Source organism: Alexandromys fortis, unplaced genomic scaffold (genome assembly GCF_014885135.2).
Source record: "Alexandromys fortis isolate MF-2015 unplaced genomic scaffold, M_Fortis_MF-2015_v1.1 scaffold_23, whole genome shotgun sequence".
In the NCBI taxonomy this organism is placed as follows: Eukaryota; Metazoa; Chordata; class Mammalia; order Rodentia; family Cricetidae; genus Alexandromys; species Alexandromys fortis.
The window spans coordinates 13,934,222-13,949,681 of record NW_026067907.1 but is presented as its reverse complement, the minus strand read 5'-3'; the positions used below and the strand labels follow the sequence as shown (position 1 = coordinate 13,949,681).

The window sequence follows — 15,460 nt, the reverse complement described above, 5'->3', positions numbered from 1 at the left end:
CTCCAGACAGACGCAGGTTAAGATCCTCCCTGGTAAGCCAGCTCGTGGGCTACACAGAATATTAGAAATGGGTTAGAACAATATGTAAGAGCTAACCAATAAGAAACTGGAACTAGCCGGGCCAGGCAGTGTTTGAAAGAATACAGTTTCCGTGTAATTATTTCTGGGTATAAACTAGCCATGCGGGTGGCCGGGTGCCGGGGACGCAGCCCTGCCGCTCCTATTTCAACACAGCAAGTCCCAGTGTGGTATGTCATGACCACATATGACACCTCTTGACCCAGTGATCTGACAGTCTCTGCCTCCCAAGTGCTGGGATTAAAGGTGCATGCCACCACGATCCAGCTCAGAAGTGTGTATCTTAAATTGAACAAACTCAGCTATGTACCCATCCCAAACGCCTTCCCTATATGAATGTGTATAGACTTCCCAACTAAATTCCTTATCTTTGTTCATATTTGAACAAAGGATTCAAATATGATGATATGAAAGGATGATACAATCTGAGTTTGCTGAATGCAAAGCCAAATGTTCATAGTCAGTACACAAAAGAGTGAAAATCTGCACTGCCTCCAAGCAGGACAGGACCACACAGCTCTCAAAGATGATGTGCTCTCCCTGAACAAAGAGTTTTTTTCCCTAATTTGGAGAAGGCTGACTGGAAGAAAGGCACGATTGGTTAGTCCACAGTTGTGCGATCTGGCATCATACTTGCCTAGCCAGCCCATCAGGGATCCACAGGCAGGAGAAAAAAAGCCAACAAGGCCTTTGGTAGAAGCTGCCAGACTTTTGTCTCAGGTCAGGAGGGTCAAGCTGGCTATCTTGGAAGTTTGATCCCTTTATGGCCTACCTATGGTCCCTTTCCCTGTTTGTCTGTCTGTCTGTCTGTCTGTCTACGAGGGAGTCCATCTACCCTGTAGCCCCTCAGCATTCTAAGATACCACCTTTTTGAGACAGGGGCTCACTGTATAGCTCTGGCTGCCCTGGAACTCACTCTGCTGACTAGGCTGGCCTTGAACTCAGATATCAGCTGCCTCTGCCGTGCCTCCTGAGTGCAGCCCATCCAGCTTTAATCTTTACACACAAACTTTATGACTCTGAGCCAAGCATGCCTCCACTCCTCAACCCTGACCAAATGTATCTACCTTTTCTTTTTAAGTTTTATTTTGTGTGGATGGGTGTTTTGTCTGCCTGCATGTCTGTATATTACCTGTGTGCCTGGTGCTCAAGGAGGCCAGAAGAGGGTGCTGAATCTTCTGGAACAAGAGTCCGAGGTTGTGAGCCACCATTTAGGTTCTGGGAAATAAACCTGGATTCTCTGAAGAACAACTAGCCAGGCAGTGGTGGTGGTGCACACCTTTAATCCCAGCATTTAAGAAGCAGAGGCAGGCGGATGTCTAAGTTCAACACCAGTCTGGTCTACAGTGTGAGTTCTAGGACAGCCAGGGCTACACAGAAACCCTGTCTCAAAAGAAAACAAAAAGCAACAACAAAAACAAACAATAGGCAGTATTAACTGCTGAACCATCTCTTCAGCCCCTAGCCTTTTTTTTTTTTTTTAATAAAGAAAACAACCTTAGGGCAGGGTATGATGGACCACGCCTTTAATCTTGACATTCAGGAGGAAGAGACAGTGAGTCTGGGGCCTATAATCCCCTATATTTCCAGACCAGCCGTGGCTAATAAAAATATTTAAAATTTCTTTCTGTAGTTGTAGCTATGAGTAATATGTCCTGTGTTTTGCTTCTATAACCTCTCATGAGCTGAATACCCTCTCTTGGTAAAAAAACAAACCATTACAAAATAATTGTAATGTCATAGTTTCTGCTTGTGTACCATGCTCACTCATGGGCTTAGTCATGTAGGCTAAAATTCAAACCCCTTCACCTCATCCATTGTCTGTAGTCGCAGGTTAAACCCACCAGTAACAGAAAAGGTAGGAAATGATACTGGGCACACTATAAAGGTGAAGGTGCAATCTGGGTGAGACGCTCAGGGTGTTAGCTCCATTGTATCTATCAGTAGGCCTGCAGGCGTAATAAAGATGAATCCTCCACAGCATGAGACTGAAAGACCCATGCAACAGGGCTCACATGGAGGGGCTTTTTATTAGGGGAAAGGAAATGGGAAAGGGGGAAGGGGGAGACTGGCCTCTGATGACAGGAGTGGCAGAAGGGGGGGGGGGAGTCAGACACTCTGGGAGTGGGGGAGAAAGGGAGGGAGAGAGATGGGAGGTGGGCAAGGCCCATCTCTTAAAAGAAAACATAGTGAATGTGCACAGCAGGTGTTCTTAGCAGCTGCAGCAGAGGACGCAGCCTGTCAGGACCCCAAGGGCAGGCCAGTACAGATGCCTGAATACTAACACTCACCCTGTGGTTTGGTTTCAAAGGTCTGATAAGCAACAAATGGAAATGCTGTCTCTGAAAGAAAAAGGAGTAAGAAGGAGGAGAAGAAATAAAATTGAGCAAGACCAGGAGTGTACTTTTTTTTTTAATTTCTTTTGTTTATTTTATTGCTTATTTTTTAAAGGCCCACAGAAGTGATTGAAAATATCCAAGGGGTGAATTTCAAACAACACGAGACAGAGATTAAGCAGTAAATATTAAAAAAAAAACCTTTAGCTTACTTACTAAACTAGGGCGAATTCCCTGGAAACGAACTGTTGAGTTGGTCTACAATGCATTACTGAACGGAGGACATGTATTTCCCAGTAAATTTTAAACATGGAGTACGTAAGCAAAAACGCCTTCTCAGCATATGAAATTATTCAAGTCACAACCCCCTGAACAGACTATATAAATTTGTTTTCAACCTAAAGTTAGAAGTGCAAAATCGTTAAAAAATAAAAATATTTCTACTGCTCTCAGTAGTCGGATTGATAAATCCTACAAGTCTTTAAAGGCTTTTCAACGAAATAAACCATGAACTCTTGGCAAGCTCCTTGCTTATGCTCTCGGGAAACTGGGCTTCTCTTCCTGTGGGCGAGCTGCACTGTTCGCATGGCTCCATTCTGAAAAATCATGTTCAGACCGATGGAAGACCCAGCGGTGACCTGTGTCAATACGTCACCGCCTGCATAGCTACAAGTCTGCACCACAAGGTCCCTGGGCAGGTACCACCCTCAGCTGATAAGTAGGAAACAGGCTCAAGACAGGAAGCAGAGGTCAGACATTCCAGTTTACAGAAGCTAGTCTCCACAAAGCGCCAAGGGCTTTGAGACCACAAACAGGCAACACCTAAAAACTGAGGCCACTGGGTAACTTTAATGCCAGGGATTGATGTTGCGGGTTTAGGCTGCTTGCGTCACAAAGGAAGACACTTAGCTGCAGGAAGGTCTGCTGTCTGGGCTGCGTGGCTAGACATTTCCATCGCCTGGCTCACCCACGCTCCTCAGTGCCCACGCCTGATGCTCACATTGTTGCCCCAACCAGCATCTGAGCTGCTTCAGGTGTTTCCAAATCAAAGGAGGTCACACGAAGCCTAGAATTTTACGAAATTTGGGGCATTTTGTCTAGCATTACATTTAATAACGATTACTTCAAAGTTGATGTAGGAATAACGGGCTCAGTTACACCTTTCTCTATTCTTCAAGCTATTTTGTTGATTAGAAAAAACTAGTCGAGTCGGGCGGTGGTGGCACATGCCTTTAATCCCAGCACTCGGGAGGCAGAGGCAGCTGGATCTCTGTGAGTTCAAAGCCAGCCTGGTCTACAAGAGCTAGTTCCAGGACAGGCTCCAAAGCTCCAGAGAAACCCTGTCTCAAAAACAAAACAAAACAAAAAAAAAACAAAAAACAAAACAAAAAAAAAAACAAACAAACACCAGTCCTCCACAGATGGATGAGGGTAGCTTATACAGCCAAGGAGGCGATGAGTTCTTGGAATCTGACCAGCCAGGAAAAACTATGCACCAGCCAACGCTTTAACTTCCTTTCTCGATGAACAGTTGTCAGGTGTTTTAATGTAACCAGAGCATTCTCAGGCTAAGGCCCCGAGGAAGACCGTGTATTTTGTAGGATTCAGGATTGTGTCTGAGTGTAGAAAGCCGTCTCCTGGCTCACTTGCAACCACAGGTGGTGGTCCAGCTTTGGTAAATTGCGGTGTCATGGTGAAAGAACTCTGATCTTCTTCCAGGCCATCCTTTAGGGACTTGGAAACGGAAGGTAGTGCAGTTTTTTTCTGGCCGTCTGCCAGGCATGGGATCCCTGGCTTCTTGGGGTAAGTTCGGCTAGCAATCTTAAAGAACTCCTCGGCAGCATCCAGAGCAATGGGACAGTCCACAACCAAGAGATACCTCTCAGAGAGCTCCCAGCTGGCTGGGAAGATGGAGGTCTCTTCAGCCAGTTTCAACAGCATCTCTCGGGCTTTTCTTGTGTTTTTAGAATCACTCATGGTGCTGAGTTTGGTCACTGACAGCAAAGAGTCGGCTTCCCTTTGAAAACCCAAGTCTTCGAGGATTCGCCTCCATCTGTTTCTCACTTCCCTGCGAATCTGTCGCAGCGTGTAGATATCATAGTTGAGTCTCTGCCACTCCTCTGAGTCTTTAGTCTGCTGATTACGAATGACTATCAGATTATACAAGATCCTGTCATCGTCTGCCTCTGTGTGGGACACATCATGAGGCATACTCCATAAATTCTTTTCATCATCCCTCTCCAGAGTTGCTCCAAATGAGGAATACGGATTGTTACCACTGACCAGCGGCTCCTTCTCCGGCCGCGCGGGCTCCTCCAGGCACCGGCACGGGCAGCAGCAGCAGCAGCAGGCGCTCGGTAGCCAGCGGCGCAGCCCCATAGGGAGCGAAGACGGACACCGGGTTCCCAGAGCCAGGCGCGCGATGGCAGCTGGGGCGCGGAGACGGGGTGGCCGCGGCGTCACGGGCCGGGCCGTGCGCATCACGCCGCGGCCGAGGGACGCGAGCCGCACGTTTCTGCGGGAGCTTTTCCCTCTCTCTTTTAATTCCCCGGGTGCCGCCGGAGCGCATGCGTCCCCGTGTCGCCCCGCTGCTACCCTCTCCTACTTTTTTTTTTTTTTAATTTTATTTTATATGCATTGGTTGTTTTGACATGGTGTTGGGTTCCCTGCAACTGGTGGTACAGACAGTTGTGAGCTGCTGGGAAATGAACCCAGGTCCTCTGGAAGAACAACCAGTGCTCTTAACCACTGAGCCATCTCTCCAGCCCCCCAGGAGTGTACTCTTAACAGCATGTTTAGAAACGAGCTGACCCCTCTATGAACGAGTTCCAAGTCAGACTCCAACGCTACAAGCAAATGAAATGAAAATGAAAAACAAAAAGTTTATTCTGCAGCTAAATTTGAGTGATCATAGCTCGGGAACAAATATTCAGGTCTTCTCAAGTACAGTGTTCCAAGGTAGAAGCAGTTTTGTGGAGCTTTTACAGTAACAGAATAAAGAAAATTTAAAATCAAGGTATTCCAAAATATACTGGTGGAGACAATAGTCAGTCACAGGCAAAGAAGTCTCACCTACAGGCCCAGAGCTATCCGAACGCATTCTTAGCCTTTTGATTGGTGGAAAATAGCATTTTGTTAATCGTCTTTACCTGTTTTTCAGGATGTTAGGTCTGACACAAAGGTTGGGCAATAAGGACTCTTTAAGGGGCAAAAGATAACCTAAGAGAAATAGTATCCGCAACATTCTAAACTCTTTAAAGGCAAAAAAACATTTTGTTAGTTGACCAGGCTATGAAAGCAGCTTTCTTCTAGGAATTCTGGTTTACACCAGCTAATATCACACTTTTGTTTTGTCTTTCCATTTCCCAGGGATCCTGTCTAAATCCAAGACACAGGGTAGTGCGTATGGGAGCACCCAACGGTGTGAAGCATTTCCATAAATTTGTTTCTAATGCTTATTCTCAACTGTATCCGTTACATGAAAATAGGAAAACAATAAGAAACTGTCTCTGTCATGTTACAACAGAATAGAACCAAACTACTGATCCCTGCCTTGGGAAGCCTGCTTGCCCCTCGCTCCTCTGAGGAGGAAATACACATCTGTTCTCCTCCGGGAAACGACACCAGTATCCACTTAGACAAGTTCTGTTTGCTAAAGACAAAACGGTCCTAAGAGAAACCTGCAAATTTTCAAAGTACAAACTACAGTTTTTCCTTTATATCCAAGCGCTGAGAATCCCACCGCCTCAACAGCCTTAGGATCTGGAATTAACACCTTAAACTCAGAGGTCCCAAAAATCCTTAAAAAGCGTCCGATCTCCGCGCCCCCGGAAGTAGAGACCTGCAGCGGAAGGCTGCGGTTGGCCCCGCCCTCCAGCAGCTGCGTTCATTTCCGCCTCCTGTCGCTCTTCCGGTGCGGAGACCACACACCCCGACCCCTCCGGGACCCCATGGCTGCTCCCGGGCCGGTGGAGCTGGGCTTCGCCGAGGAGGCACCGGCCTGGAGGCTGCGCAGCGAGCAGTTCCCGAGCAAAGTGGGCGGGCGGCCCGCGTGGCTCGGCCTGGCGGGGCTGCCGGGGCCCGGGTCGCTGGCGTGCGCGCGCTGCGGCCGCCCGCTCGCCTTCCTGCTGCAGGTGTACGCGCCGCTGCCCGGCCGGGACGACGCCTTCCACCGCAGCCTCTTCCTCTTCTGCTGTCGCGAGCCGCCGTGCTGCGCCGGCCTGCGAGGTGAGCGGCCCGCCCGGGGGCAGGGCCGAGGCTGTGGGTGCCTCGGGTCAAACCTCGGAGTGGGACGAGCCGGTAGATGTGGGCGGTTGGAGTCGGGCAATAGATAACTAATTGTTAGGCACGAACTCCTCCCTGAAAGAAAAGACTCCACTTTTCCTCTTTATGCGGAAGTGAAGAAGAAGGTTCAAGTGTTTGGATTTTGTTTCACTGAAAACCTTTATACTTTCCATAACTCTTCGTTTCAGTTTTTCGTAATCAGCTACCGAGGAAAAATGTGTTTTACTCATACGAGCCACCTTCTGAGACGGGAGCTTCAGACAGTGGCGAATGTGCGTGCCTCCAGCTTAAGACAGGAGCCCATCTCTGTAGGGTTTGTGGCTGCCTGGGCCCTAAAGCCTGCTCTAGGTGCAAGCAGGCACATTACTGCAGTAAGGAGCATCAGACACTGGACTGGCGGCTGGGACACAAGCAGGCTTGTGTACAGTCAGGTAAGATATCCGTTTCCAGCAGTTTCGGTGCCTGAGTCAACCCAGATACTTTAGTTTCTGATTAAAGTTGAATACTTTAGAAAGTTTTAGAACTGGTAACATGAATACTTTAATAATGAAAGTGGTGTTGAAATCATATGGACATCTTGAGTATTGGCTTTTAGACTCCCTAGTCAAAAATAGAACCAGCTGCCGGGCGATGGTGGCGCACGCCTTTAATCCCAGCACTTGGGAGGCAGAGGCAGGCGGATCTCTGTGAGTTCGAGACCAGCCTGGTCTACAGAGCTAGTTCCAGGACAGGCTCCAAAGCCACAGAGAAACCCTGTCTCGAAAAACAAAAAAAAAAAAAAAAATTATATATAAACAGCTAAACACAGTAGTTAACAGTAGTCATGTAATGTCATTGTCTCCTGGTCGATGGCACATGCACCCCTGATAAGATAATGAATTCTTTTTGGGCTAGTCTCATGAAGTTGTGTATAATGTCCAGTACATTGGTAACAAGTGACTGTATTAACGGTTGGTATATTTATTGTACCATTTAATCTTACTTTAGCCTAATATGTATTTTAAAAATAATGAGCCAGTGGTGGTGACACCTGTCTGTAATCCTAGCTCAAGATGCCGGAGGAGTTTGAGGCCCATCTGCACTACACAGTGAGATCCTGACTCAGAACTGAGCTTGCTGTGTTATACAGGCAGCAGCTTTATACATTTAATGCCCAATACTTCACCGGATGCCTGGCATCCGGCTCCACAGTGATTGTCCTATGCCATAGTGACTGATGTTCAGACTGATGAAATGCTTTAGAAATGGGAAAATTTTAGATCATCTTAAACTAAATGTTTATTAATGATGCTAATAACTTTCTTGTAGATCCTTTAAACCAGACAATTCCAGATCACAACTTCCTGTTTCCAGAATTTGAAATTGTAACAGAAGCAGAAGATGAGATTATACCTGAGGCTGTAGAAATGGAAGATTATTCTGACGTCACAGAAAGCATGGGTAAGGATTTGGCATATAAGTTTTACAGTACTATGACCAAATACACTTTAGGAAAAACACTTCAGGGAGGAGAGCCTCCATGAGTACGTCAGTGGTAAAACAGATGATCATGGTGGGAGATTGTAGATGAAAACAGTAACTGCAGAATGTATGACAAGGGCCCTTTGTAACAGTCTTTTAATTCTACTTTTAGATCCATACTTTGTTACTGTCTCTAGAGTTCATGTGCTAGGGCTGTGTCGAGGCAGAAGTAGTGACCAACACACTTGTGATCATGAGTCCAGCTTTCACACTCTAAGGTCGCTCATGCGGAGGCACACTTGACTGAACACACTTGACCTGCGCTTCCAGGGTGGAAACCAAGTTCTGGGTATCATGTGTTTGAACAAAGAACTTAAGTTTTATAGTTTGATTCTAGATCTTGCTGACAGTAGGATTTCAATTTCTAAACCGGAAGGTCAGGCTTATAGAAACCAAATTAGGCTCTCAGTTATTGGTTCATGCTCGGAAACAGGAACACACAGTGGGAAGAAGGCACCCAGGAGTCAGGAACCCAAACAAGTGAATATCTTGTGACTGTTAGGAAGGTGAGATGCGGGGCTGGAGAGATGGCTCAGAGCTTAAGAACCTAGGAGTGGATGCACATGAACTACCCGATGTAAGTAGGATGTGTGAGTGAGCATTAGATAAGAAGCAATCATAAAAGTAAACAGTTGAATTATATATCTACATAATTCTACATGACTTCAAACCAGTGATTTGACAGATGTGTATCTAGTAAAATATATTTCAAGAGTAGGAAAAAAGCGATGGGCATGTTTTTCTTTGGAAGTAGGTCCTCATATAGGCCAGGCTGGCCTTGAACTCTGCCTCCTGATTGCAAATATAACAGGTGTTATACATTTTATATCTGACCGCTGTTATTTTATTAAGTAAAATGATATATTAGGTCTGAGGAAATAGTACAGATTTGCAGAAAGTAGGTCTGAATTTTTTTATTGGAAGATGATAGCAACTCATAAGTACTTTATAACAAAGATTTAAAAATCTTTAGATTTTTAAAAATTGTTAGATTGTGAAATTTTAGAAATTGTTAGATCATCTCATTTATAGTTGGTACTCCAGATCTATAAAATGATCTATTTAGAGAGATAGCTGATTCCAGAACTACTGAGGAAATAATGAAAGTAGTTATTATTGGAAATTGAAGAAGTTAATAGTTAAGAATTCAATTATCACACCTTTAATCCCAGCACTTTGGAGGCAGAAGCAGGTGGATCTCTGTGAGTTCAAGGACAGCAAAGGCTGTTATACAGAGAAACCCCATCTTAAACACACACACACACACCCCACCCCTCAGCTATAATCTCAGCTACTCAGTAGGCTTAAGATGAGATGATTTTAAGTCCAAGGCCTTCTAGGGCTACCAACTGGGGTCAAGGCAAGCCTGAACAAACTCATGAGGACCTAACCAGACGAATAAAACAGGATGGGGCTTTGGAACTCAGGGCATTTTGCCCAGCGTGTATCAGGCTCTAGATTCAATTCCTGATTCAGAAAAGCAGAAACTTCGTTAATCAATTATTATCTGTAAGTGACTGGGGGAATCTTGAAATTTGATTTGAAGCTGGCTCTTCATAACAGCTACAGCACTTCTACTTGTGCATGTTCAACATTCACAAGACAAACATTTTCAGAATGCTTCCCTAGCAAAGAATTAGTTTGGGCTGCAAGGAGAAAGAGATTGGGAGGGAGGGAAGGGACAGGGACACCTGTGGAGTAGCTTAAGGCTTTGCTTCTTCCCTTGAGAACACCAGTGTGAGGGAGTGTACGTTCTCCATGCATCCTGGCTATTTATGGCAAACGCCTCCCCCAATTTATCAAAATGGTGACATTGAATTTCAGCCTATCTGACTCAGGATATTAAGGCTGTATTTTGATACCCGTCACCACACTTTGTGTTGGCAGCACTGGTCTGCTGGAAAACTGGCTGTGAAACAGGAAATGGCACTGATGGGTGAGATGGAAGGAGGCCTGAAGGAAGAGTCCAGATGGTTTGAGCACGGCAGTGATGAGGACCCCATTGCAGGGAGCCCCAAGACACACTGCTATAGTTTTTAATTTGAAGCTGTAAAGACTAGATAATGATTACATGTTACCTACAAACAGGTACTAAAATGACTTGAACAGAGAATCTAATTATGCCAACTAGGTTCTCCATACATTTGAATGGCTAAATGGTGGGGATTATCCCCGTATTCCACAATTATTGTGTTGGTTTCCCCCCCAGGGAGAATACCTGAGGAAGAACTAGAGTCCATGGCAAAGCATGAATCCAAGGAAGACCACGTTTTTCAAAAGTTTAAATCCAAAATAGCCCTTGAACCAGAACAGGTAAACTGGGATTTATACCTCTTCACTGTGTTCTCAAAACTTATAAAACCAGCATGATTCACGTGCCCATACACTGTGTACATTATATATGTACAGAATTCCAAAAAAAGAAAAAAGCATAAACAAAAATCCCTAAAGGCAACTTCCTAAAGACACTGGAGCAAGTGAACAACCAGGGTAACAGGAAGCTTTGGTCTGTCCGTAACACTAGGTGGTTTTAGCAATGGTGATACAAGTTAAACAAAAGAGAGGAAAAACACTCTGAAGCTGATTATAGTGAATTTACCCTTTTAAACAATTTAACCAAACACTATGTCTGACTACATACATATCCCTTTTTAAGTATTTAAAGATCTTGGCTATACATGAAGCCAAGTACTGACTGCTATGGCCACATTTTGTATGTAGACTCACACAGTTGTATGGTAATGAGTTATTCTTAACTGAGATTCTAACACTGTGGGGCCAGTGCCTGCTGCTGAGCCAGATGACTGGTCCTGGGGACCCACATAGTAGAAGCAGTTGACTCTCACAGGTTACCCTCTGACCTCCACGAGTGCTGCCATGTGTACACACAATTTTTAATTGTTTAAGAAGGCCCTGACAAGTTAGGGAAGAAATGAGCTGAAATAATGGCTTTGAGGTTTGGGTGTTGGTAGTGCACAGAAGCACATAGGGATCCTCTTAACTGATCCGTGGGGAATTCTCAGATGAGATGTACTCCTGGTTACCTTGTAGATTCTCAGGTACGGAAGAGGTATTAAACCCATCTGGATTTCTGGTGAAAATATCCCTCATGAAAAAGATATTCCAGATTGCCCCTGTGGTGCCAAGAGGATATTTGAATTCCAGGTAAGACCTTAAAAAATGACTTTTTAAGAAAACTGGACCAAAATATAGGTATTAAAATATTATTCTGTCTTCTCCCTAGGTCATGCCCCAGCTGTTAAACTACCTCAAGGCAGACAGACTGGGCAGAAGTGTGGACTGGGGCATCCTGGCAGTCTTCACCTGTGCTGAGAGCTGTGACCTGGGCATTGGTTACACAGAGGAGTTTGTGTGGAAACAGGATGTGACAGATACACCTGAACAAGGGTTAAATCCTTAAAAATGTTCCTTATGCCTCAGGACCCCACAATTCCATCTCTAGGACTTTATCCTAAGAAAGTAGTTACCAGAGACTTATATAAGTATAAAAATGTTGCTTGATACATTATTTACAATGTCTCTGTATTACTAAAACAAGTGTCCAATGATGGGAATTTCATTTTTGTATGTCCATAATGAAGGGTGATACTGTTGGTGCTACGAACATACATGGATGCCCAGAGGGGTACAGGGTATAAATACCAGGATGCCATACTGATGTTGATGGTATGTTACTTTTGTAGGAATAGACATACATATATGTGTGCATAGAAATAATCTGGAGAGCTGGCTCAGTTGATTGTAATTACTATTATTTTTTTTGCCTGTGTGTTATGTGTACCACATACATGCCTGGTGCCTTCAGAGGCCAGAAGACAGTGCTGAAGCCGGGCGGTGGTGGCGCACGCCTTTAATCCCAGCACTCAGGAGGCAGAGGCAGGCAGATCTCTGAGTTCGAGACCAGCCTGGTCTACAAGAGCTAGTTCCAGGACAGGCTCCAAAGCCACAGAGAAACCCTGTCGTCTTGGGGGGGGGGGGGGGGGGAGAGGGGGGGGGTAGGGCTAGAGCATGGACAAATCAATGTGTGCTAGGAGAGAGGTGATAGGGGTGGGCGGCCGGCAACCCGGGGGGGGGGGGGGGGGGGGGGGGGGGAGACAATGCTGAGTTCCCCTAGAACTGGACTTAGACACTTGGGAGATGCTATGGGTGCTGGGAATCAAGCCTGGGTCCCTGCAAGAGCAGCCAGAGCCAGCTCTCAGCTATTATAAGAGGGCTTGCTACTCTTCAAAAGGAGCCAAGTTTAGTTCCTAGCACTCAAATCAGGAAGCTCACAGCTGCCTGTGTCATAGATCCAGAGAATTTGATGACCTTTTCTGGCCCGTGGGCACCCAGTACATGTGGCATAGCTCATACAGGTGCATAAAACATACAGATAAGCAAAAACTAAAAAGAGTATCTGGGAAGGAGCCCTGTGTTTTCCCTCTGTAACTTGCCACATGGCAGCACGCCCCACCTCCATGTGGGTTAAAGAGGGAGGGAGGGAGGGAGGGAAACTGGAGCAGTCCATACTGTCCAGTTCCAGAACAAGGAAAACTGAACTTGTTAGTTTGAGTAGGATGAAGGAGCCAGTAAAGAAGTCATGGGCTTTGTCTTTCCTTTACAAATACTCTGCACAGACTGCGGTCACAATGACTGGGGAAGGTGAACAGAGAAGGAACTGTCCCTGGAAGCAACAACCTGACTGACTGAAGGGAGGCCCTGGGGCCATCTTTCAGGTACGGGATGTTCCCTATGGTTCACTGCCAAGCCACGTGGCCAAACCCCTTATCAAGCTACTTTTAAGGAAAGATGCTGTTCGTTTTTACTTGAGGTAAGAACCACATAGAACTGGTATTGGAGGGGGGGCTGGAGAGATGGCTCAGTGGTGAAGAGCATTGCCTGCTCTTCCAAAGGTCCTGAGTTCAATTCCCGGCAACCACATGGTGGCTCACAACCATCTGTAAAGAGGTCTGGCACCCTCTTCTGGCCTTCAGGCATACAGAATATTGTATACATAATAAATAAATAAATAAATATTTAAAAAAAAAAGAACTGGTATTAGAGCACACAGCTGTGGAAGGCATTGGCATCAACTTGTGGCAAACATGTAGAAACATACCTACTCAGGAAAAGTCCAGGACAAAGAGATGCCAAGTCTGACTTCACATCCCAAATTATCAGTAATCCTGTCCACTCAAAATGTATTACAGAAGGGTCTGAATGCTGAGACTTTTAAAAGTCAATATACTAAAGTACTTATAAACGGCAAGGGCTATTATTTGGGAACATCCCCAGGTGGTATGGACATGAATATACCCAGCCAGGTGCACTTAGGAGTATGACCTTGGAGGACCAAGGATTCAAGGCCACCTCAGGCCACAAAGTGAGTGCCTGATTAGTCTGGGCTAGATAACAGCAAGATCCCTTCTTACTACACCATCTTGGTTGGTTTTTGTTAGTTTGACACAAACCTAGACCTATCTGGGAAGAAGGAATCTTGAGAAAATAGTTTCATAAGATTGACCTATAGGCCAGTCTGTGGGGTACACTCTTGATTGATGTGGGGGAGCCCCAGGGCAGGCTGCGTCAGTCAGTGGCAGTGTTCTTTCACAGCCCTTCTTTAGCTCCTACCCCGTCTTCCCTTCATGAAGGACCACAACTATAAGCTGAAGTAAGCCCTTTTGTCCCAAGCTGCTTTTGGTCACAGTATTTTATCACAGCAGTAGAAAACCTAACTAAGACAGTCTTTCTCAGAAAGCATGTGTAATCTAGGGACAGTACACTTTAGTGCACGCTAATCTGCAATCCACTTATGGCCTTCAGAATTAAAGGTTCTACTCTGGGGGTAGGTCAGTCACAGAGGTCATTCCCTGCAGGCACAAATCCTGTGTTCTAGCCCCAGTATGTCAAAAATAACAAGGATAAAAAATATGCATAATACAGAAATGGTTAAATGAAAACCTTGGCAAGACACAGTGGCTCATGAGACTTACCTTCCCAGCTATTTGAGAGAGTAAGGCAGAATCACTGAGTTCACGGCCACCTGGGCTGTAGGAGTCTAACCATGTCACCCTGTCTCAAACAGAACAGGAAAGAAGGAAAAAAAAACAAGGCACTTTAAAGTCCCAGCCACTGAAATATTAAAAATAAATACCAGAAAGAAGAAACAAGATTACTACTCTTCAAAGTTACCACGTGCCTAGAACTTAGGGTTCCAATGCATTCAACTATTAACAGCAGTAACGGGAGCTCAATAAATAGATTGGAAAAAGTTAAATATAAATTAGTATTTTTCCTTAAGGTGTTAAGGAAAAATAAGAAACCATGTTGAAATAATTAACTTTTATGACATGGAAATGCTCCATATAAAAAGAATTATAAAACCTAAAAAAAAAAAAAAAAAAAAACCATCTTGAAGAAACGTACTAGAATGATGTCCTTCCCAAACATCAGTAACACCTGGGAGGTGCAGGAAGTGGTACTTTGTATACTTCTGGGGAGCTGGGCTCTAGTACTGATTTGTCAAAACTTGGAAAACATAAATGGTTTATATCAATTCCCCTTGTAAAAGTATATTATAGAAATTTATGTATTCAAAATACACATATGAGAATACCTGGGCCATACTGCATAACAGTGTGCACTAGAGGAAACAAGGACCACCATTAAGGGAATGGTTCAAATCAAGGTATTTAGGACGTTACATTGCTGTTCTTGGAAGTGTAACTGGCACACTGACTGTAAAGACAAAAGAACAAGTCACCAAAGTATTGAACCAAAAACAAGATAAAAAGTAGCTCCAAAGGACAGAACTGCACATTAAAAATTTAAAGAGCAACACACCTTAACACCCTTGGTCCTGAGTGGCATGGTAACTTGTGAGCACTGAGGACTGAAGCCTTACTCTCCAACTGCTGGTGTTCAGTGGCACGCCTCTCAGCCTTGTTACCTCAGAATGGTACCTAGTAACCCCAAGTTCCAGGAGCTAATGCCACTGAAAACAGTCACTCGTTAGTGTCCCCTCTGCCTGCTGCCACATCAGGTATACGGGAGAGCTCAGGCATAATCTAGGTGAGGGTGAGAAGACACTAATCTGGAAGTTACCTGGGGAAAGAACAGCTAAGGATGGAAAGAAAGACTTCTTTCTGATTGCACATACTCTGAGCTGTGCACAATGTACTGTTACAATTAAAAAACAGGACATAAAATGCTCCCAAATAACCCAAGGCTTCATAAGTGTC

The 15,460-nt window shown here is 45.0% G+C and overlaps 2 protein-coding genes across 3 annotated transcripts; one reads left to right on the top strand and one right to left on the bottom strand.

The window, feature by feature from the left end:
- Window positions 1–3,996: 3,996 nt before the first annotated feature.
- LOC126497564 (melanoregulin-like) lies at window positions 3,997–4,968 on the bottom strand. Its single transcript, XM_050135660.1, is given in 2 exon segments — window positions 3,997–4,177; window positions 4,179–4,968. Coding segments are annotated over 2 exon segments (753 nt in total). The 5' UTR covers window positions 4,896–4,968; the 3' UTR covers window positions 3,997–4,141.
- A 1,271-nt stretch (window positions 4,969–6,239) lies between these two features.
- Window positions 6,240–11,894, top strand: Pdcd2 (programmed cell death 2). 2 transcript variants are annotated; one of them, XM_050135652.1, is made up of 7 exons: window positions 6,240–6,442; window positions 6,530–6,641; window positions 6,887–7,129; window positions 8,007–8,138; window positions 10,429–10,532; window positions 11,271–11,384; window positions 11,464–11,894. In XM_050135652.1, the coding sequence occupies exons 1-7, from the start codon at window positions 6,365–6,367 to the stop codon at window positions 11,638–11,640; spliced, it is 960 nt and encodes a 319-aa protein (XP_049991609.1). In that variant the 5' UTR covers window positions 6,240–6,364; the 3' UTR covers window positions 11,641–11,894. The 2 variants fall into 2 exon arrangements, with proteins under 2 accessions (XP_049991609.1, XP_049991608.1); XM_050135651.1 differs by having other exon boundaries at window positions 6,240–6,641.
- The last annotated feature ends 3,566 nt before the right edge of the window (window positions 11,895–15,460 follow it).